At 40.0% G+C, this 23,419-nt stretch overlaps 1 protein-coding gene across 1 annotated transcript in view; it reads left to right on the top strand.

Annotated features, from left to right (window-relative positions):
• Window positions 1-23,419, top strand: part of LOC117812114 (collagen alpha-1(XIX) chain) — a 182,440-nt gene that overhangs the window by 41,357 nt on the left and 117,664 nt on the right. Inside the window, exons 16-17 of the mRNA XM_034682727.1 lie at window positions 4,344-4,388; window positions 10,996-11,040. Of these exons, the coding sequence (XP_034538618.1) occupies window positions 4,344-4,388; window positions 10,996-11,040 (90 nt within the window). The remainder of the gene's footprint in view (window positions 1-4,343; window positions 4,389-10,995; window positions 11,041-23,419) is intronic.

The raw sequence follows: 23,419 nt of genomic DNA, 5'->3' as shown, positions 1-23,419 counted from the left end.
ACTCTGCCAGTGTTCCCTCTGATGCTGGGTTAGCTCGTCCACCTTATCGTAGATAGATCTTACATTCCCCATAACGGTGGGTGGAAGGGCAGATCGATGTCGTCTTTTTGAGCTTGCACCTCAATACCAGCACGTTGTCCTTGCCTCCTTCTCCTCAGCTCGCAGGGAACATCGGGCCTAGTATCGTTTGGCATCAACATGCTACATTGTTATGTGACTGCAGGAGCTGGGATCGAACCGCCAACCTTCCAATTTGAGAGACAGCCAAAGAAATATGAATTAGACCTCAAGACAGAGTATGTAGTGGGGGCAATTGATGCACAATTTTGACGCTATTAGCAGCCATAATACATTTTTAGTGAATTCCTCCCTCAATATGGACGGGTGAACACAAACTGTCAGCATGAATTCATAAGAAAGGGACTTCTTTTTGAACAATAAAACGCCTGTAACATAAAACAACTTGTTTCATCATCAAGTCTTTGTCACAAAGTCAGCAAAGTTTATTTTCTGACTGTCACAAATGTAGAAGTAACATTGATTTCTTGATATCAGAATAGATTGTCTTGTTTTGGATAAGCGTATGTTTGGTTTAATAGTGCAGGCGTGCAATGTGTGATGTGTTGTCAAAGCAGTAAACGCAGTGTGCCATTCACTGACATCATCACTCTGAGCAAAGGGGAGCAGATCCTAGAAGACAACAAAATGTCACTGATCATTGAGGAGAAATTATTCCTCTTGTCTTTCGTGATTTGATGTTGTTTACGTGCCGCCTCACTGAGAGGAAACACGATAGATGTATTTTATTTGGAGCCATCTGTGCAGTTTATGGGAAACGCCACACTTTGACACATTCGTACGAAATAATCGCTTTCATCATATTCACGCTGACCTTGTAGTGCATTAATCTGTCTGGTAAGTTATGGTAGCAGTGCACTTCTCTTAAAGCATATTTAATTCATATTGATCTCTTAATTTCTAAAAGGGGTCCAGAGACTGTGAGATGGCGCTGCACTCTTTTAGATTTACATTATAATACATTAAAAGGGGCGAACAGTCAGAGCAGATACTGTTAATAAGGTAAGCTCCTGAGACTTTCAATTACCAACATGAGAATCTCAATCTGTTGAAGATTAAAAGCAGTCAGAGTATACCTTTTAACAATTTAGCCTGACTTTGTAGAGATTAATCAAAGACATCGGGGCAATTAAGAGCATTTAAAACAGCCATAATGAGAACTGCAGGCCAATCATTGTGACCTAGAGAGAAGGGTTTCTTGGGGAAGTGTGTATGTGTGTGTGTGTGTGTGGATTTCTTTGGCTGTGTTACTCCAACAGAAAGTATTACGCTGCATTACAGTGAGAGTTTGATGGAGGATTCTAATGCACTGCAAAGGGATTAAACTGCTATGATTAATCCAGAATCCCTCAGGAAATTAAACAGATAAGGATTGGGATATAAGAATGCAGCTTACTTGAAAGGAAATCCATTTTGTATGGCCTTGCACATAAACCATGGTATTACTAGATTTACAGCCACAGCATGTACATGCAAAACAGTGAAAACAAACACATAATGGACATAATGGTGAAATTGAACATCCTCCCCTTTTACAACCCTCTTAATTTGTTTGGGGCCATTTACAACCCGCCTGCTCTTATGGCTTGTGTTTTCAATTAGCACCTTCTGATTCAATTTATACTAATTGTTCCTCTAAAGTGAAAAGTTCAGGGACTTATTTCAACACAGTTTATGACTGCACTGGCACCAGATCTTTAGAGATGCTTGATGCCAATGTGTATGACCAATAAGGTGATTATGCATGCACAGATGGCGCTCCTGTTCTTTCATTCTTCTTTCTGATTTTTCTTCTCTTTCTTCCTCATACTTTGTCAGATTTATCTCTGGTAGTTTGTTGAAGTTATGACCTCTTTTGGCCTTCCGTTGCTGAGAGTTGTGGACTGTTTTTCACAATGAAATCACCAACTTTAACTTTTACTTGCATTACTGTTGCCCGGCAACCCTGCTTTGTTTTTGTTTTTCCTCATGATCAGCTGGTTGAGCTGAAGCCGGCGGGCTCATCGGCCGAACCGCTGGATGTTCCTGCAGTACTCTGGATATTTAGGATGCATAGAGGCAGAGGAGGCATAGAGCTTCAAGGAGGAGAGGTGGTATAAGAAGACAGAGGTTTAAGGAGAGGAGATAGAAACCGTGTCTCTCCTCTCTCATCATGGGCAGCGTGAGATCTCTAGCTAATAAGATGGACAAGCTAACAGGACTAGCCAGGAGTCAAATGGAGTTTCAGGAATGTAGCAATAAAGTGTTTGTGATTCTGATTCTGATTAATAATGCACACTTTATGACAGCCTACATGTCCCAACAATGAGCTTCCACACGCCAACTGCATGGAAGCTATTTGCAATGCTTGTAAAGTACAGGTGATGTGAGGAGGAGCTAAATAACACAACTTTTATTCTACCAGTTTAATTGTGCATCTAAAGAACTGTACTTCTGAACAGCACCAAGAGTTCCTGGAAAGTAAGACTCATATTAGCTTTACTATGAACATCCAGACATCAAGTGTGAGTCCTTTCGGCATGTTGAGCCTCACTGTCCAGTGGAGTGACATGTTAGAATTATTGTTTAGTTTTTTGAATACTGAATGTCTTATTTGAATGTTTTATATCTGTTTCTGAAAGAATTAGACTGTCACAATAAGAGTAACAGGTCAATTCTAGTACAGGAGAGAAATCTCCATAATCTTCTTCTGTATGTGATTCTGTGTTACATGTTGTCCAAAAACACCCTGTCTTTATTTTAAAATCCCAAAACTCACAAACTGTCATGGAAAATTAATTTTGCGTGCAGGGTAGAGTTCCTTGCTTTCATCTGTCATCTCCTCTGACATGATTCGTGCCTCAGTAGTAACCACACAGCTTGGGAAAGATTAGCTAGCTAGCTGGTTATTAAATCTTCTTCTGCTGCTGCTTCTTGCTTTTCCCTCCATTTAATGGCAGGTGAAGACCAACTTAAAGGAACACAACTGTGCCCTACTATGAACCAATTTGGTACATGGTGTTGTACTGTTGTATCTTGACCGCCCGTGATGTGTAGATGCAGAAGGAATCTTCGTGACACTGGCTTGCTTGCATAGTAATACGTTTATTACAAGAAAACAATACCAGTATCGAACAAGCACCCGGAATGCTTGGGAGAACAGCTCTGCAAATCTGCTGACTCCCAGAATGCTGTTGACCAGCACCTTTTATAGGTCTTTGAGCCAATGACATAGCCTACTGCAAAGCCCAAACTTATCTTGATCTCTAGTTATCTACTATACCCTCCTGGGCTCTGCTAGCGTAATGGTTACAAAACTTGTCCATGCATGTCACTAAATTGGAAGGGGGTCTCAACCAAAATTCCTTGAATGTCTGGGGCAACATAGGTTTCTCTTTGACTTGTTTTACGTCAGTTACTTATTAGCTATCAGATACTTCAGTACCAAATGCTTTTAGCACAATTTCACACTGTTATCTTCAATGCTGGTATAATGTTTCAGTCCTAGTTCTCATATATGTTATGGGAGGTCTGTGTTTTTAGTAAGTGACATCAGCAGATGTGAATTTCTGTGGAGGAATATTGCAAAGCTTGTGAAAGTATAGCATCTTGCAGCATGTTTGAAATAGATCCAGTTATTTACACTACTTGCTGAGATCAAAGTCTTTCTAAAACTTAGAGTGGAAAAGTTATGGAGAATGAAAGGTAGAACAAAGGGTTCATAAGCCACAGAATAAATGAGGCGAATGAGTTATTCTGTTTAGACAATTTCGGGTCCCTGCTAAACAAGCCCATTGAGCTCTAACAAACAGGGATTGTAATGAAGATGTGACCGTGAATGGGCATCCTGGTTAATTAGATTCTTTGCTCGCAGCAAGTTCTGTGTTAGCTTAATTGTCGAAACACTATCTACCTCCATCTTCTCTCTTTTACCAATAATGTGGAAAACTGCTCCCCCCCCTATCTGACTTATCCTCTGATGACCTGATGAATAAAAACACAAGGACAAGCAAGCTTTTCGACCTCTCTTTCCCTCTCCTGGATGTCCCCTTTTCTTAAAAAAAACCCTGTTATTAGAATAATACAGCAAATTCAGACCTGTGCTGTCCAGTTGTTAAGAAATAGTACCCCGATCTGCAGCTGCTGAGCCTTTGTGTCAGCAAGAACTTTCTGAACAGCTGTAGCAGCAACACGGCCGATGAAATGACAAGCCTTCATAAAGCGATTCACTAATGTGTGAACGAGAGACCTTTCACTAACTGTTCTGTGTGTTGTTTCTGTCACAGGGGGACTCGGGAGAGGTCGGGCTTCAAGGAAACCCAGGACGTAAGGTAAGCCTCTCACTGATTAATCAGCTTAAAAACAATCAGACCACTCTGCTGTTTTGCCTTTACAGCTGCGATTAACGCAGCGATCGTCATGAAATCAGTTGAAACTTAAGTTTTTCCCTGAATACATTTAGTTTTAGTTTCTTTTAGTTTTTACTGCGCTGTTTACAGACTCTGCAGAGGGAGCAGCTGTAACTTTCTCCTTTTTGTTTGTGATTTATTGAATCTGCCGCTGCCCCTCACTGAGATGATTTTCTAACATCATTGGATTGAATCACTGGCTCGCTTTGTGTTGACCCCATCACAGCAACACAGAAAACAAAGCAATCTCAAAATCAAATTAAACCAGCGAGTGAGCCCGTGGTTGGCGCAGGGAGCGGTGCTGCTGCAGAGACACAAGCACGGTCCCAAGCAGCGGTGCCTCTTGTTTGGCCAGGTGCCGCCCAGTTGGGCACCATCGGCAGTATTCATTGGTGGGGAGCCAGCGAGGGATCATGTCCTTGTCACTGCACTAGCAACTTTTACTAGATGATGAGGCTGTCTATGCAGAGGGGGGCTACGAGTGTCTCAGTTATGTCCTCTTGGCGAAGCTCTACACTGTTGGGTGAAAAACAAATGGCTCACATAACTTGATGCGTATTTGTGGTAACATGTAACCGTCTACTCCAGACCTATTCAGTTGGCGGCTCGTGGGCTGAATCAGGCTTTTAGACGGCATCAGTCAGGCTCTTAAGTCATCAATAAAAATAAATACATAAGGTAACTATTCTAAAGGTGCAGTGTGTAGTAATAAGAGACATTTTGCATGACAGGTTTAGTATGTTTAAATAGTTTAAAATCAACTGAATATAAAATCATTTTGATTTTGTTGACTTAGAATAAGCTTCTTATGTCTACATAGGAGCAGCTCTCCTTCCATATAGGCTACCATCTTGCACCACCATGTTTTTACTGTGGCACAGAATGGATAAGCTAATACCAATTTTGTATTTAGTTAGAGGCCTTGTGAAATGTATCGGTCAGAAGAATAAGAAGAGGAGAGTTGTTGTTCTGGCGAACTGAATTTATATTGATTGACTTTTTTGGATGGTAAAAACTTGACAAATGGAAACTACACTTATCATGCAGAATCAGAATCAGAATCAGAAATACTTTATTTATCCCAGGGAGGGAAATTCGGTCATTACAGTTCCTCTATACACCATAAGTTATACAAATACAATAATAAGCTCTGTAGAAAATAAATAAATACATGGTTGAAGTCCCTGGAGATCAGAAAGAGGGCACGCTGGTGGTCTGTCTGGAGTCTGGCTATGGCAGTGTTGAGAACGTTGGACGCCGTAGTCGGGTTGGCAGAGGGGGGATGTAAACAGCTACCAGTTTGACATGTGAGATCTCCCAGTGCAGATAGTATGGTCGGAGGCCCACAGAGCTCTCGGTGCAATCCCGGTCTGCCCAGACAGTCTGGAAGCCGTCAATGGAGACGTTGTGGTCGGGAATATCCTGATGCAGCCACGTTTCTGTGAAGCACAACATGCTACATTCCTGAAACTCTGTCTGACTCCTGGCTAGTCCTGTTAGCTCGTCCATCTTATTAGCCAGAGATCTCACATTGCCCATGATGAGAGAGGAGAGACATGGCTTCTATCTCCTCTTCTTAAACCTCCGTCTTCTTATATCAGCTCTATCCCTTTAGCCTCCTTGCTTACAGCTACAGTGTGCCCGCCTTGAAGTCAAGTCAGCTGTGCGTCCTCTTTTGCAAAACTTGTAACCTAATATCTTCTGAGCTGATGAGTACAAAGTGTGCTGATAGAGAAATTAGCTATTCAGTCCTAAATCGCTTTTTGAACCAGGCTGTAAACATGTTTGTTTTTGCTGTAAAGGTCGGCTTTAATGAATGGGTGTGTATGTGGTTTCCAGTCCAGGAGCCAGCCTCAAGTGGACACTCGAGGAACTGCAGTTTGTTAACACTTCTGCATTAGCTCTATTTCTGAAGGCTGCCACTTGTGTGAAACTTGAAAGCACTATAACAACTTTACACGCAGGCTGTGTAACCAGTAATGATTCAGGAGTGTCAAACTGAATACAAAGATTTTAGGTAACTTGATGTTTCTGAAACGATCCCTCCACTCTCCTCTTAGATGAAAACAGGTCCCGGGTAAATGCATTTCTCTTTTTAGCTTTACAGGTTGGACAAAGGAAATGTAAATGTCTGGCCCCTTCATTTATTTTAAAGATCTGTCTCTTCTGAAATAATAACTGAATAGCGCACACCCTCTCTGCAGAGTGGGGGTCTGGAGTGATAGACGTTGCTGTAGAGTTGGACGTTTAAATTGGGAGACAAATGCATATTCTTGTAGTGGAAGCTTTAAGAGAGCCTAAGTGCTTGTTTGGTAATGCATTGTTGTTGTTATAGTCTGGAATAGCAGGGAAAATTGCTGGAATTTGCTTTGTTACTGGATAACTGATGTGATGCTTGCTTTTTGTGTTCTGTGATATTGTCATCAGTAAGATTGTAGACCATCAAATGTGACATCTTGGATATCTCGTTCATTCTCCTTCAGTGTGGGAGGGCGTGTCCAGTCAACAGGAACCAGCACTTACTGTGATGGCTGATCCTGTCTGTTGTTTCAGTGTCTTAAAGTGAGACTGACCTGAAGTATTTTCATGGGTTTGAAAGAGAAGAGATTTTATTCTCAGGAATATAAAAAGAAAAACATGTACCCTGAAAGAAATCATACCCCTTAGATATTTCATTGCATTCAAGTGATCCATTCTCCTGTAGATTGCTGCGGAGGCAGTAAACAGGATCATTCCTGAATGTGGAAGATGGCTTAATCCTGGACCTAAATCCACTGAAGATGTTAAGCTCACCGTGGGGTGACATATCTGCCGATGAACCTTGATACATGGAATATGAAATAACGCTTAATGGCACAGCTCCCTCCACTTGTGATATGTGAGAGGAGGTTTAAGAGGAGGCTAAAGCTGTTTCGTTACACAACAGCGCACAGGAAAAGTCCAAATCATGAGCAGTTGAAGGAGCATTGGTATTGATGCTAGTGCTCAGGAACATGTCTGGAAATGTTTTAAACGTAAGCTCAATTCCTTGTCGATAAAGCCTTTTTTTTATTGCAGAAGTGTTCCAAGCAACCTGTTTTCTCTGCAAACCCAAACATGTTTGTGGATATTATGAAAGTCTGCATGGTTCACATTTTTTACACCAGACCTTCTTTTACATCTTTAGATATATTGCCACAAGTGTTTTCTGCAGGCGGCATTTTCAGACTCAACAGAAGCCATATTGTGAGAACAACAATTTCATGCAGCTGTCGATACTGTAAGAGTGATGATATGGCTGACCTTGTCCACTGTAATGTGGCGGTTTGCTTGAGCTTTACAGGACGCAGCTGAGGTCATGAAACTGTATAAGTTACACCCTTATAACTGCGCCAATAAGTTCCAAGACGTCTCACACATCTCTGGCATAGAGAGTGGAAAGTCAGGGCTGGGTTTGCTTTAGAGGAATCAGTGATCAGGGAGATATTTGTGGAAAATAAGCCTCCAACAGCTTAGTGTGTATAATCTTACACATGCTATAGACTCTGCAGAAGCAAACAGTATGACTTTGAGGTTTGGATCTGGTTCCTTGATGTGCTTTTGTGTCAGTGTCAAAGTGGTGCATATGTGTGTTTTACCTAAGTCAGCTTAAATTGAATGAGCTGTGTGCACATGATAGTGCATATAGGCATCATGTCACCCTGTTGGCACTTGTGTTCACTTTGTTTCAGTCAGGACTCCTTCTTGCAAGCACATGTCTCTCAAGCAGTCCTTTTGCACAGTGGTGTGATTAGATTGCGGTGCTTCACGTTGTATGTGCAAGGATAAAGATAAATATTTTTCAGATGCTTTTGCAACTTTTCAAAGCATTGAGCGAAGTTGTTATCCAACCTTTTCAACATCTGCTACCTTCTGAAATATATTCCTAAGCCTAAGTGTTGCAGAAAAATAATCCCGTAGAAATAAACACCCATTCAAAGATGCACAATATAGCACTTAAGCAATAGTGCCAATCTATTAAGCAACAACCTTGCAGCTGAAAAGCACTTCAGGTGATTTCATGTTAATATTGACTTATTTCTCAGAATTGTATTCATAATAGTGCTGACAGTATTTTTCTGGCTGTGTTTTCTCCCTGTTTCTTGTTTTCCCACATGATGTACGTTTCTTCAGCAGTATTGCTGCAGCATCTCAACCACAAAGCTGCTTTATTGATTTTCTTCCATCATTATTTATGCAAACTGGCTTCGTGGAATCCCAGGGGCGGGTCAAGACCTTTTATTTCACTGGGGTGGCCCAAATGGGGTGCTGACTTATGCAGGGGTGGAATGAAGTGTCTATGCACACACACTCAAATGAAGAGCATCACCCGTAAAATCACTCCAGCAAATGACCTGCCAAGGGACTGCAGATGTGAATTGTCTTAAAGCTAACTCTGGTAGAATACATCAAAGAGCAACATTTCTGTTTAATATCATACATGCTCCCTCTACAAATACAATGAATAAAATAAATAGATATGAGATGCAGTCACTATTTTGGTGTCTCTCAGTGAGAGACTGTTTCCATTGTATTCAGCAGAGTCTACAAACTGTCAGTATTTGTGCAGCTGTGTTTCTCTAGTATCGTCTGTTCTCACCATGTGGAGTTTGCAATCCTGCTCCCTCCCAGTACAGTCGTTGAGCTAAGCCTACAGTAACATTGATATTTGTGAAGCACTGCCCAAGACAAGTTTGCCTGAAGTTGTGGGACCCCCCCCCCCCCCCCCCCCCCCAGCACTGGTCACTCAATGTTTCAAATTGAGGAATCATTTTTAAATCAAACCAGTACTCTTCATAGTGTAGTGTTTTCTTTAAATGCATGATGATGATCCGATGAGAGAAAAGAGTTGCCTGGTCGATGTGCTGCTGTGTTTCCCAGCATGCTGTATGCAGTGAATGGTTGCTAAAATACACATCAATGGAGGTTCATTTTCAATTGCAACAGGTTGTGTGCAGTGGGTGACTGTGGCGGTTATGACACTGAATGTCTGTGATTAAGCTTTAGCTAGTATAGTGCGGTCCTCTGGGTAAAATACCATATCACAATACAATGTTACAATGTTACAATGTTACAATGTCATTTAGCAGACGCTTTTATCCAAAGCGACGTACATACGAGAACAAGAACAACACAAGCAAAGATCTAGACCATAGACTGTATAAAATATGGACGTAGTATCCGTGACGTCACCCATCTGTTCCTGAGAGCTGTTTTGAAGCAAATCGACGGCAGCAGCCATATTGGTAATGCGGAACTCAACTAGGCAGAGTGTGACGTAGTGTGAGTCTCTTAGCCAATGGCTGTGTGTTCCCGACCGGGAGTCACGTCAGTCATGTCCTTATTTGGGCAAAACTCATAATCTTAATATCTTCTTAACCGTCATGTTAGAAAAAAATTCACCCCCCGTACAGTGTGTGCCATTAGAGAGATTAGCGTTGTAGGGCCAAGCCGTTTTTTGAACCAGGCTGTAAACATGTTTATTAATGCTGCAAAGATCGTCTTGTTCCCATTCATATCTATGTGGTTTCCGGTGTTTCTGCAGCCAGCCTCAAGCGGATTTTCGATGTATTGCAGTTTATATCACTTCCGCATTGGCTTCATCGTTTGAGACCGGAGTTTGCCGCTTGATCTAGACAAGAGGAAACAAGATCAGTAAGAGTAACAAAGTGCTTCAAGTCAATTTGGGCGCAGGTACTGCCAAGCAGTGTAAAGGCAATGCACCAAAATAAGTAAGGAATTTTTTTTTTTTTTTTTTTTCCCGAAATAAGGAACATGTACAATGAAGCAACCAACCTATTTAAGACCTTCCATTATCATCATCAACAATTAACATCACCACAATAATGACCAAAGTATCAAGTGCTGGGTCACTCCAGACCTGAACAGAGTCCCAGAGAGACAATAAAATATATCTCTCTTTCTTTTACACCAAATTTGATGTTTCTCCTTTCTGTCTCCAATCATATCTGTATATTTTTTTTACTTTCAACAGTGGCAACATTTAAATCTTAAGTTCTTTATTCTTTAAGGACAGTTCAAGTTTACAATGAATATAACAAGGTCTATCAAACATCAATTGTATTTGTTGAACTTATTCCAGTATCATTATTTAAGCTGTTATGAAAGGCTGATTGGATTTTTATGTTGATTGAAAAACTAAGTGACCCCTGCAGCTGTACTTAGTACTCCTTGTAGTAATCCTCTTTGTGAAACATAACTTGAGCCTGTGTAATTAGTGTCTGATAATAATAATAATAATAATAGTAATTATAATAATAATAATAATAATAATAACTATAATAATAAACACTGTAAGATTTTTTTTCAGGTTGACAGCACTCCTCCTGAATTTAGTTTTGGAATTTAAACCATGTGAAAATGATGAAAGAGAATCATACAGATCTGTTTGGACCAATCATGTTAAAGTGGAAAAAAGAGAGACATGTTAGAGTATGAAGTTTTCAACATTCCTGTCCTTACCTTTTAACTTTCAATCTTGTGATTGCAGGGGGAACTTGGATCAGAAGGGCAAAAGGGAATCGATGGGGAGAAGGTAAGAAGTACTATCTCCAGCAGACATATATTCCATACATGGCACATCAGCCAGATCTAGTTTCGTCAGGGAATCAATTCTTATAGGCTTTTCATTTTCTGTGTGATGCCCTGGGGGGGTTAGAGCGAGGACCAGTTTTCTGTGTGCCTGTTTCCAGGTGCCTGTCATATCTGAAGAAGATCTAAGTGTGTTCTAGCCCGCAGTGTCCTTCTGCAGTGAAAATAATTGATATGTATGCTACCATGAGCTTGGCATACTAATGGACTAAACTAATTTTTCAAATTACAGTAAAGCCCTTCTACTGTTGTCTCAGGTCAAACTTTATCGCATGCTTTTAAATCTGACTGCAGTGATGAAACTAATGTATGTTGTGCAAGAAGACGCCCTGGAAGATGATTATTTCTGCAAAGACTGAAGCTTTAGGAATGAATTCCTTTTCTTCTCTGATCTCAGAGGAGAAGTTGTTTTAGCCTCAGGCTAATTAGTGCACTAGTTTTCAAGAGTTAAATCAAAGGCTGCTTTATGTTGTGCAGCATTTGTTTGCCCTCTATGGCACAGTCTCAGTGGATGTTAGCTGTGCAGATGGTCAGTTTAAAGTGGCTTAATAAAGGGACTTCTTTTCATATCCATCAGCCCTCTGTGTAGACAAACAGCTGCCACAGAAATCAGCCTCTCTGCAGGCCCTGGACCTGCACTCTGCCCAATAGAATCTCAGATAGAAATCAGAAAAGGGAACCGAGGAAAACAAGTGTGTGGAGCCAAAAGACTGTTGAGCGACAGCTGTACTTGAATTAGAAAATACCTGAATTCAAAATGCATCCAGAACGGGCAGAAGGGTTACTTTTTTTTAAAAGTGTGCAGAGAGTACACCCACAAAAGCATGAAGAGTTTTCAGAAGGATGTTCTGATAAAAAAAAGATCAGTTAAACCCTTTTAATGCTTGGCTCTTTGAAAAGTTGTCAGCATTTAGTGGATTCAGTTATTCAGTAAGCAGGAAGTCTGTCCTTTGAGATATGATAAAGAAGGGGAGTTTATAAGTATACCTTTGAGTCCCAACACCTGTAAGGAGTTCTCTGCAATGTTAAATATTTTATCAGCTGTCTGCTGCCATGCAGTACAGTAACATGTGATGTGTTGTGTGTCTCTTTATTCAAGGACTGCTAGAAAAAGAGGAACTTGGAATAACAGACTTTATCTGCAGAATTTGATGTAATCCTGTCCTTGTATGCATCATGCAACAAAGGCAGTACTACTGTTGTGTTAATGCAAGGGCAAACTGTCCTTGTGTTTTTGTGTTCTGTGTCAATATGGGAAAAAAGGAGCTAGTCAACTAGAAATGATCAGCTCAGACAAAAAGGTTCTGTTGTTGTTTCTTCTTGATACCCCCTTTTCCAGTCTCTTCTTGTATTTACTCTAAAGAATATAGTATATAAGTGTAACCTTGAGTTGTGTGAAAGGGAAAAGAATCATAAAAAAAAACTTGGCAGGTTTGAAACTCAAGCCTCAGTATGTCTTCTTACAACCAGCACTGTTCGCTTTGTTCCAGCGTAAGTAGCAATTGGCAGCCTGAAAAGCCAGTTTACGTCATGCTCACATTTGCATATGAATGACATGATCAAGTTTATTTACATAGAAATTTGAAAGGAGTAGTGAGGCCACCTAACTGGAAATTAGCTCCCTCCTCATCAAAGAATGACTGATTTGTTGTCATAATATTATACACAGACTGTGATGGGGCGGTACATCAGAACAGACTTTGTAATTTTTTTTTTTCCATTGATTGCTACCGGCGCTACAGCAATCAAGAAGAAAGAGTGACAGAGCTCTGAGCAGCCCTTCTTTCTCTGCTCACCGCTCACTGGTTCACCCCCGGGCGGGCTCAGTTGACTGGACATTCAGGACACACAAACTGGAAACAGCTGGGAGCTTCTTCTTTTTTTATTTTGAGACCAAGACGGTGTGGAGAAGTGATTTCTAAGAAAAGCAGTAGCTCAAAACTTTCTTACAAATCACCAAGTTGATGTCATTTGCTAATTTGCATAGCAGTACATGAAGTCTCGCCTTGTTTTCTCTGTCACCGAATAAGTAAGAATGGCATTGTGTTCATGGTCGTGAGTGGTTTCTAGATTTGTGGCAGGGGGGTTTTGAAAAGTGTAGTGAGTTGCTAAGTTGGCAGCACTGAGGGTCTGCTGAGAGGCTGCCTTTCCCCCCTCTGCTCAGTGTGTGTGTGTGTGAACGACATCGTGGTAAGTCTTGGTGAAGTGTAAAACATAGTCACCACGACTGAGATTCTCATTATCATGACAGTATTCAGTCTGTGATGAGAAATAAGTACAACCAACACATCAAGAATTCATCCATGCATTTCCTCCTTTTTTTTTGCAGCTATCACCCCCAACATTTTGATAAACCTGACAGCAAAGCCCACTTTCAGATAACAAGATCAATATCAATTTTTCCTCACCGTGTCCAGCATAGGGAGAGGTCGAGGACACAAATATGTTTTCCAAGAAGGGTATCAGGAGAGGTGACTTGTTCGTGATGGTTGTGTATCCCATGTGGGTGGCTGGGGCTGTCTGCGGTCACGCTCGCTTGACTCACCATGTTCGCTCTCCAGGGATTTATTATGTTGTGCCTCATTCTCTGACTGATGTGAAACAAAGAAAAGTTGAAGAATGGGGGACCGCATTTGTGAAACATTGCTTGGAGCAGACTTGTTTGTTGAGCTTTGAAGACACCCATTTAGAATAGCAATGGATGGCTCGGGAACATGTTTAGCCTTGCTTGGCACAAAAAAACAGACAGTCTAGTTAAATCAAAAGTGAGAAAGATATGAATCAAAAAGCTGTATGCTGTTTTGTTTGGAAGGCTACAAGTGGGACTAAAAGAGGCGCCATTGTCCAAGACGTTCTGTCTTCAAATTATTTTGAAGCTGTTATTTTGAAATAGCTGAATGATCTTGATTTTAAAGTACAGTACAGTGAGAGTTTATACATTTTTCACTTTTCACTAGTTGCCTATTTACAATGCAATACAATGCGATGTGATAAAATACAGTATGATACAATAAGATATGTAAAAAGCACGGTACATTACACTTTATTGTCCCCTTAAGTGCGGCATATGTTAAGCTGCCTCCAAACTGGTGTTAATAAAAAAGAATAATAAACAACAATTCCCAGAAGCACATACAAATGAAAGCCATTGGAAAATGTGTGCTTTTATTGCCTTTCCTAGAGGATTTTATGGTCACTTGGTGCATCTGAAACAAGCTATGGATACATCCATTAACAAACAATATTATCACTTTTGAATTTATTTTCTAAACCCCCGATAAAGAGTTTTCAATTTGCTTTGTACATCAGAAATGCATCAGCATTTATTGAAATGGTGTTTCTGGTCACAAGATAAATACAAACCCAATTTTCCCTCTGCTTTTAACTCTGCTTTTGGTCTCCACCGCTGAGTATGTCACCAGGCTGGGGTTGCAGTTCGAGTCCACAAGACCCACCGTGGGAATGTCTTCACTTTTGAAGTAGTTGTCTAAACACTCTATAAAGAGTTTTCTGTTTACTATTTAAACATCAGAAAAGCATCAGCGTGTATTTAAATGGTGTTTCTGTTCACAAGATAAATATAAACCCAATATTCACTCTGCTTTTAGCTCTGTTTTTGGTCTCCACCAACTCCTGATATCTGGAACATATCTCTCTGTCAAGTATCTCAATGATCTACCATGGGTTGCTTTCATTCTCTGTGTGCCATTGAAGACTGGACAGGTATCATGCAGCTGTTTGTAAGAGCATTTTGGAATAAGAGAGCTGCATTCTAAAAGTAAAAAGGACTCAAACAGTGTACGTGTCACTATTATACTCTCTTTTTTGTACAAGCAAGTCGCCACATTATCAATTAGAAATCAAAACACCGCCACTCAGACATTTCTGTCCTGAATTACGGCCATTTATCACAATTATGCATTACATTACATTTTCCTTGCATGTACCCTTGAAAGCCAAGAAAACGTAGGATCTAATACAGTCCCCTTACCCATGAAATTACAGTATAAATCAAACCGTGATGGGATGTTCATTAGAAGTCCTTCCTGCAGTTGTGCTGTTTTCTGTGATTTATTTGATTTTATGACCCAACCCTTGTGTTTGATTTAGATTAATATGAGGACAGGACACTGGAATAAAGGATGTGGGTTAACCTAGCCCCATGCCTCACCACTGAGCAGACCAGTAACTGGATTAATGGGTTAAAACCAGCATCCCCAGTGCCTCCATAAGTGGGCGGATGGCGTTGAGCCTCATCAATGAAATACGACTGCAATAAGAACAGCGGTGTAACCAGTTAATCACTACAGTAATAAGTTCCCAGGGAGTTTAAAGTCCAGGGGACGTTACTTGAATGACCCAGACGGTGGAACTGCTGCAGCTAGAATGTAAATATGCAGACTTTTGGCGGTTGCATGGTTCCTTTGGGTCTCTAAAACGTGGGGCTCAACTTGTCTGTAACTCCAGTTTGATGCTTTGCATCACGGTGCTGCTCATCCCGTTGGGATTCTAATTAGCATAACGACTTGCTCGCTATACATTACCCCATACAAAGAAAGAATGCAGCTGTTGCAGATGTTTTGTGTCTCTTGGGAGCAGATCTGTGCAGCTGCTATTTATTTTTTGTCTTTTTCAGACCACCCGCAGAGTCATTTTTTTGTTAGTTGGTGGTCTGCAGAAATGACAGGTAGATTTGATTTGTTTTCCTGGAATAGGCCACGGACACTTTTGCAAATTGCCATGAAAACAAGCTGCAAACAACAAAAACTGCATCCAAAAAGACGGAGTGCAGAGGATGTTGGAGCTCTGATTGACTTCATCCATCATCAAAAATAATTGAACATGCACCAGCTGACAGTTTTTGTTGAATGCCAGACTATATAATGTATACATTGTACAACAAGTTGTTTGTATTTGTAAACATATTAAGACATTTTCTTTGCGGTGTGGTTGTTGGGACTCTGAACTGAATGCAGGAGGTGTGGCGATGGCGTGGTGAAAGGAAACAGTGTGGACACTGTTGGATGGACATTGATTAAATATCTATATGTGAAGTATGGGTAGAGGGCATCTGACAGTGGTATGATGGACATCTTGTTAACTCGCCCGAAATATCTTGTTAATACTGGTATTTTGTTATTCTCATTATTTGTGCATTATTTTATTATTATTATTATTATTATTTGTATTGTCTGATACAGTATTTTTCTTCTCTGTTTGTTGTTTTGTCTATTTGTCTGTTTGTTTTTTATTATTTTTCATGCTGGTCAAACTCACACATATTATTGTTATTATTATTTTTTTCACTCTTCAACCTGGCACTATTTGGTCCTGTATGTTGTGGATATGTGCTGTTAAAAATTAAAAATCCAATAAATCTTTAGTCATTAAAAAAAAAACAATAATTGAACATCTGCAGAAAATGTGAAATAACCTTTTCCTATTAATGCTAAAAAAGGGAAAATAGTTATAATAAATATATTAAACAGAGGTTAAAATTGCGAAACAACAGGTAAAACCGATATAGCAATTATAACATGAATAATAATTATAAACTGTATTTGTTCTATACAATAAGGAATGTAAAAGCAAATGAAAACAGAAGAAGAAACATAACACAAGAAGAGAGAACCAAAATGATAAGAAGGAAATTAAAGCCAAAAGAAAATATTCTTCCAAGTATGATAAAAAATAAATAATATTAATACAACAAAATGAAACCTGTGTAACAAATTGACTTAGTCCATTTACTCTGACTACCAGAATGTATTACCTGACCTGTCCCTTTACTGCAATTAGCTCATATTCCATTTTTAAAGCGAGTGTGTTATTTAAGGCTCGAGTAGACACCTGAGACGCCAGAATTCTATCTATGAGCATGTGATCTGGTATCGTTTTGCAGATACACGTCCTGCGGGACAGAAAGAGTGCACACCGTGTTATCTTGTGGGTAATCCAAGCAACATTTGTGGATACATGATGTTCATTGAAGTGAGTGAAGTGTCGTAGAAAAAGAAGTCAAGCAACACTGATAGAACATGATATCCAGTGCATGCCGAGATATCTCTCACAGTGTACTGTACTCCGATATCCTCCCACCATGGCTGTTTGTTTGGGTTCCCTTGGTAACAGTACCAGGAGTGATAGACATGTTAATAAGCTACCTTCTCCAGCTCTCAGTGTAAACCCCATAAGTCATATTCCATGCTGTATGTGTTAGTGTATTGCTGCTGAGCAGATGGAAAGTCACAAAAGGCATTTCCTGCTGTAACCTCCCTGGCATTTGTAGGCCGGCCCTCAAGATATCTATGTTACTCAGAGATCCTATTCCGCAGAGCTCTAAAGGCCTGTCATTCAGCATTACAGCATTTCCCCACAAGAATGCTCTGAATGCTTAATACATCTATAATTCTAATTCAGCCTCGCCCCAATAGGCCGGACCCAGTTTGGTGATGATTAAATTGTGCTCAGTAACTAAAACCTGCAATCATTCTACCTCTTGTCAGACGGGGGCACTGACCTGCAGCTGCTCTGCTCGGTAAAAGGTATAAGTAAACCTAATTAGACTGCATTTGTACATCCCTGCTCCTCTGGCTCTGTTTATTTGCCTGCCTTCGTCCTCCTGTGCTGGGGAGTTGCCAGATTGTCTTGTGGCCCAACCACTGCAGGAGTGACGAGGCACAGTGGTGTGTGTAATTAGCAGCCGAGTGTACACAGCTCCCCACAGTGTTCTGACCTCGTGCTGCAGGAACGACAGCCTCACAGCCGGCACGAGCCTGTTCTCAGCCCCTTTCTCCCGGCTTTATCCTTCCTTGTAAATGCAACAAAGCCCACAGTGGGTAACAAAAGCTAACACTATACCCCAGCCTCACCGGTCTTCATCCCCCTCCATGTCGCTGTGCACCTGAATTGGGCCTGTGGGCTTAGGACTGAGTCCATTAGGTAGAGGGGCAGCATCTTCACTAGGCTATGGTGTGGAAGGTATGAAAAATACAATAACACTTGTTCCCTTAAAGGGTCATTAAATGTGACCTCAGAGCTAGGATCTGTTTGTTTTGTCTTTTTATCAACAAGCATCACAATTGAATAATTTAGTGATGGTTAGTAGATAAGTTTAAATGCTGAGGTTTAGATGAACATTAGAATTAATACTTCATGAACAACTGCAACAACTCTTGTTTAAATACAATCATCCTCATATACAGTATGTATTGTTTTTAATACAAGTCAAGTAGTAGTCTCAAAGCTGTGTATATATTCCTCCATTGGTAGGAAGTATATTCTTGTTCTTGTACTACATTGTTTACAAAAGGGGTTGAGAGGCCTGTGGCTCAGTGGTAGAGCCAGTCTTCTCTCTGGTTTGAGGTTTGATCTCAGCTTCTGCAGCCCAGTACAACTTGCTTTGACACTAATGTCGCTTGTGCATAAGTGTGAGAAAAGGAAAGGCAGCTCCTTGTGTGAAAACTGGGTTTCAGTGAGGCTCAAAGTGTAAGAATCCACAGCTAAGGTTTAGGTCAGGGTTATGCAACATACAGCCTGTGGGCCAAAACCGGCCCGCCAGAGATTCCAATCCGACCTGCAGGATGACTTTGCAAAGTGAAAAAATTACAGAGATGTCATTAACTGCAATTTTTCAATTAAAGTAACTGCTATTTCAGATTTGTCCTACAATCAAACAGCTGACAGAGGGCACCTGAAAGGCGCTCCAAGACTTTTTTTCTCAAAGTGAGGAAAAAGAATATTTGCAGTTTGCAATAATCCGGTAGAAATTCATAGACTTTTTGGACCCCTGCATACAACACTGTCCAGCAAGCGAACTGTTTATGCTGGAGCTGGGGGGTCCATAATAGTCAACTTTACATTCTTCATTATTATAATCTATCTGTTCTTTTGCTGTAAACATGTCAGGTGACTGGGAAAGCTGTGTGTTTGGTGTGTTCGCAGCAGGTTTTAGTGCTTAAATAATATAGTATTTGGCCCAACTATGAGACTGTTTTTGGAAAAAAGGTAGTTCATTAAATGTGAAACTTTTCGGAATGTACTTTTTTGCAATAAAACAAAGGGAACAATTTGGAATTTTCTTTATTTATAGGTTATTATGTTATGATTTTACTGGTCCAGCCCACTTGAGATCAACTTGGGCTGTATGTGGCCTCTGAACTGAAATGAGTTTGACAGCCCTGGGTTAGGTACAGTCCCTGAGAGGTTAGGGTTAGGCACAAAGCCTGAGGGGTTAGGGTTAGGGCAGGACTGCGGGTGAGGTGTTACACTCAAACTCTTGGTGGCATAGTCAATGGTGAGTGAATGCATATGGATGGGAATAGTTGATACTGATGGGCACTCCACATAGCATTCTCTGCCATCAGTGGATGAATGAGTGAATATGACTAGTAGTGTAAAAGTGCTTAGAGTGGTCAGAAGACTAGAGAAGCACTTTAGAAGTACAGTCTGTTTAGCTTTTCACAAGCACACCAACATTTTCTTGCAGTTGTTGCGTGTGTAGATTGCAAAGTTTGAAGTAGTTTGATATCAGAGATAACATTAAAAGTATTTCTTTCCTCATTCTACTCTGCTTTCTACTCCAACAGATAAAGACTTTAGAGTGTTCAGTTTCTCATCTAATAACACAGTTTGACTTTTTGTTACACTTCCTATTGATTGGAAAACATGGCATCGACAGTTTTGAGAGTGTCTTTATAAGTGGAGGTGTGGAGGAGAAAGAAGACGAATGAAGATGTCTCACTGCTCAAATCTTCACAGGGGCATGTGTATCAAATTTGCAGGGAAAACAATAATACAGTATAGTTCAATGTTTTTATGATAAGGACGGTTTAGCAAATAAAAAACTCATTGTGGCCATCAGCTTTAACCTGAACTTGTATCTGTTTGATAAAGTCAATATTTATATATTACTAAGAATGTATGCTCTCCTTCAAGGGATATTTAAAATCAAGCTATTGCAATATAAGTAGCAAACTATACTGTTAATAAAGCGTCAAATATTTTCCACTATCCTTTTTTCCAAGACAAAAAGATACAATCTTTTAACTTAATAAAACTCTGATATTGATTTCTGAAAAGCTCTTGTGTCTGCTACAATACTAATTACCATAAATCATAGGGAACACTTTTAATTTCAACAAACGTAGAAAAAGAAGACTGAGCAGAAACTGTTTAATTGTAAATCTTCATTCTCTGCCAAAGTAAGATTTCATGCAAAAATAACAAGACTGCCAAAAACCCCAGCCAAACATATTCAGCTTTCACTTTTAATTATGCTGGTTTCTTGTTTTGTACATAGCTCCAGACACGTCCAGATGCTGTGCAGCTCTAACAGGTCCTGACACTGACAACACTGAAATCCTCTGAATAATCACACTGCCGAGCTGAACTTTTTTATCAAACAAACTTTTTATTTTCTTAGCCAGAGAATGTTTTGTCATATTGAATTAACAACCACAAGCACACATGAGTGATACTCTGCTAGAGTGGAGAGGGTGCATTGTATTCATTTGGAAAAGCTTGATAAATGCACAATCTTTTATGTAGAAGCACTTTGTTGGCTGTGGTGATTCCAATATTTACAGGCAGAAAACATTTTTTGCAGCACACAGATTATCCGCCAACGACGGAAAGATGAGCTACACTGTAAAACAGGATGAGTGATCCAGTAAACTCTTAACCAGTAAATAACTATTTGATTGGATGAGCTTCTGAATAGCCTGAAATTCGCCATAGAAAAAAAACAACTCACTGATTGGCACAATCCAAACTGCATTACTTAGCTTGATTTCACATGCTGTGAACATATGTCTGCAATCATCACAGGAAGTTCATTCTGCAGAAATATATATTAGAAAAATGTTGATTTATATAACTTGAGTCTTGATTAGTGCTAACTTGGGAAAGACAGTTCTAGACAGACACATAGTGTTACAATAAACCAACTGTATGGTGCCATTTAGGATTCATTTTGAACAGGTATTACCTCTCATACATTTTTGGCTTAAATATATTGAATTGTGTCATGTTTGTCTGTTTCTGATTTTCACAGCTAGTCATTATACTGTTCAAAAATGATGAAGTCTGTATATTTAAAATGTATGAGTTCCCCTGTCAGAATACAAGTAGAGTCAGGCACCAAAACAGCTCAATTTCTAGGATATGTATTGATGCAGCACACAACTACTGAAGCTAAAGAAACTAGATGCATATCCATAGTGGCCAATATACACTGTATGTTAATTTTAAATTCAGTATACATCAATAAAATAATGGATATAGATACTTTGTTTTAATTTAAGATTTCCTAGGAGATTGAGATTAACTTCCTGCTCAGTCCTCAATTTACAAGAAATGAAAACAATTCTAACGTACAGTTATTGGTCCAATGCTTTGATTACTCACCTGTAGGCTGCAGGTTTATGTTTGGTTTACATCATAATGTTTTTGCACCTGCAGGATATCATTCATACAAACCAGCACTTTTACATCTTCTCACAGCACTGTTTGGTCTCAAAGGATGTCCATACTCTTTTCAATATCTGGACTCACTTAATGCATTTTCACACTCCTCTGGATGCCAGAAAACCTAATTTCTGCTTCTCTTTGTAACATTTCTCACACATACAGTGCAAAACCATTTTCTTGTTAATTTGAAAGGAATTCTGTTCTAAGAAAAAAAAACAGTGTGGCATTATTGATTACTTGTGGCACAATAGATGATGGTGAAGTGGGCGAGGGTTCAAGACTAAATAAATAGAGAGGAAATTTGATTTAAATGTGTTTAAACCAAGCGCCAAATGTTAGTGTTGAGTAATGCCAGTGCAGACGTGCAACAAACTGCAGTTCCTTGAGTGTCCACTTGAGGCTGGCTCCAATAGACAAGGATACCCCATTAAGTCACATTTTAAATGCCCATTTTTACGGAGTTGAACAGCCTAGTACAAAAGTAGTGTTGATCTCTTTAAGTTTTTTCTTTAGTCATGATAAATGCACATGGAGTCACATGAAGTCAATGAAGTCAGTTGGAAAAACAACAACGGTAATTCCCATTAAACTTTGATAAAGTTGCAAGTTGTATTTTACACTCAAAGGTTGAAACTTGTGTATTGGGTGTTAGAGAATAATATGCACAAGTGGCAGACTGATACTGTTTTTTCAAGGCTGATACATGAGGATAGAAGTCAGAGAGTAGTTATAGTCAGATTTATTCTGCTGAGTCAGCGTTTCGAGGTCTGACCCTCTAGACATATTTTGGTGTTTTTGGAGGGTGTGTTTCTGGAACAAACTCCCTTGAGATATGATTGGTTTTTTAATAATGCTATGATGAGGTGTGATGTGTTCCTCCAACCATAACAACAAGAGGAGTACTTCAGATTATAATAAGTGCTGTTCTGTGAGTAAAACTACAGTCTGCTGGAAGAAAATTAACATTTTCTGCGTGTGACTTCAACCCCTCTGTTTTGTCTGAAGCTCTCTTGGAAGTTTTATGACTTTGTTTTGATAATGAGAATGAGCTGCTTCAGGTGACGTTTTTTAACTCATCTTCTTTGATTCATTTAAGGCTAAGAGTGATGCATAATCAGGCATGATGTCTGGTTTAAGTGACAGGTAGGCCCGTTCGAGCTGTTTTCCAAGCAGCCGAGCTGTGGCCTCAACTCCACCTCTTTCCTGGCTGCTTGATCAGCTGAAGTCAGCATTTCCAATATGGCAATCATCGTCTTTGAGCTTAACAACACCTCTTTAGAAACCACTGGGTGTCCTCACTTAGATGGCGTCTATATTTTATACAGTGTATTGTTTAAATCTGCTGTTAACTCACAAACAATAAGCTTTACGGGAGGCAAACATCTGCCCGGTGCAGTCCAAAAGCTCACAGTGACAGTAAAGGTTCTTTATGAGAAACATGTTTGTATTACAGGACCCTTTTTGACGTCTGGATGTGATAAAACATCTTCATTACGTAAATGGTGGAACTATTCCCTCAAGATCAATCAAACACACTTTGTCAGCCGTCAGAGCCTGAAGTTGTTTACACCCTTGTTATCACGTGAGCCTTTTTCCTCTCTCATGCTTCTTCGTTTCTGCCACAGCTCTGGTATTAACTGTCTCTGGATCCCCTTGTGTCAGATTGCCCCTCTAATGTGTTTAGCCTGTCATTTTAAATAAAGCATTGGGCTCTCATGTGCAGCTATGACACAGATGCCCTATTATTGACACTGTCCATGGGCAGAGGACTTACAAAGAGGGATGCAAACGGAAACAATCCCGGCACAATCATGTCACAGTGAGTGCAACTTATGGCTGCATTAGCCGCCATT

Source organism: Notolabrus celidotus, chromosome 4 (genome assembly GCF_009762535.1).
Source record: "Notolabrus celidotus isolate fNotCel1 chromosome 4, fNotCel1.pri, whole genome shotgun sequence".
NCBI lineage: Eukaryota > Metazoa > Chordata > Actinopteri > Labriformes > Labridae > Notolabrus > Notolabrus celidotus.
Note: the sequence above shows the minus strand (reverse complement) of the source record. Positions and strands in the feature narration are given on the sequence as shown.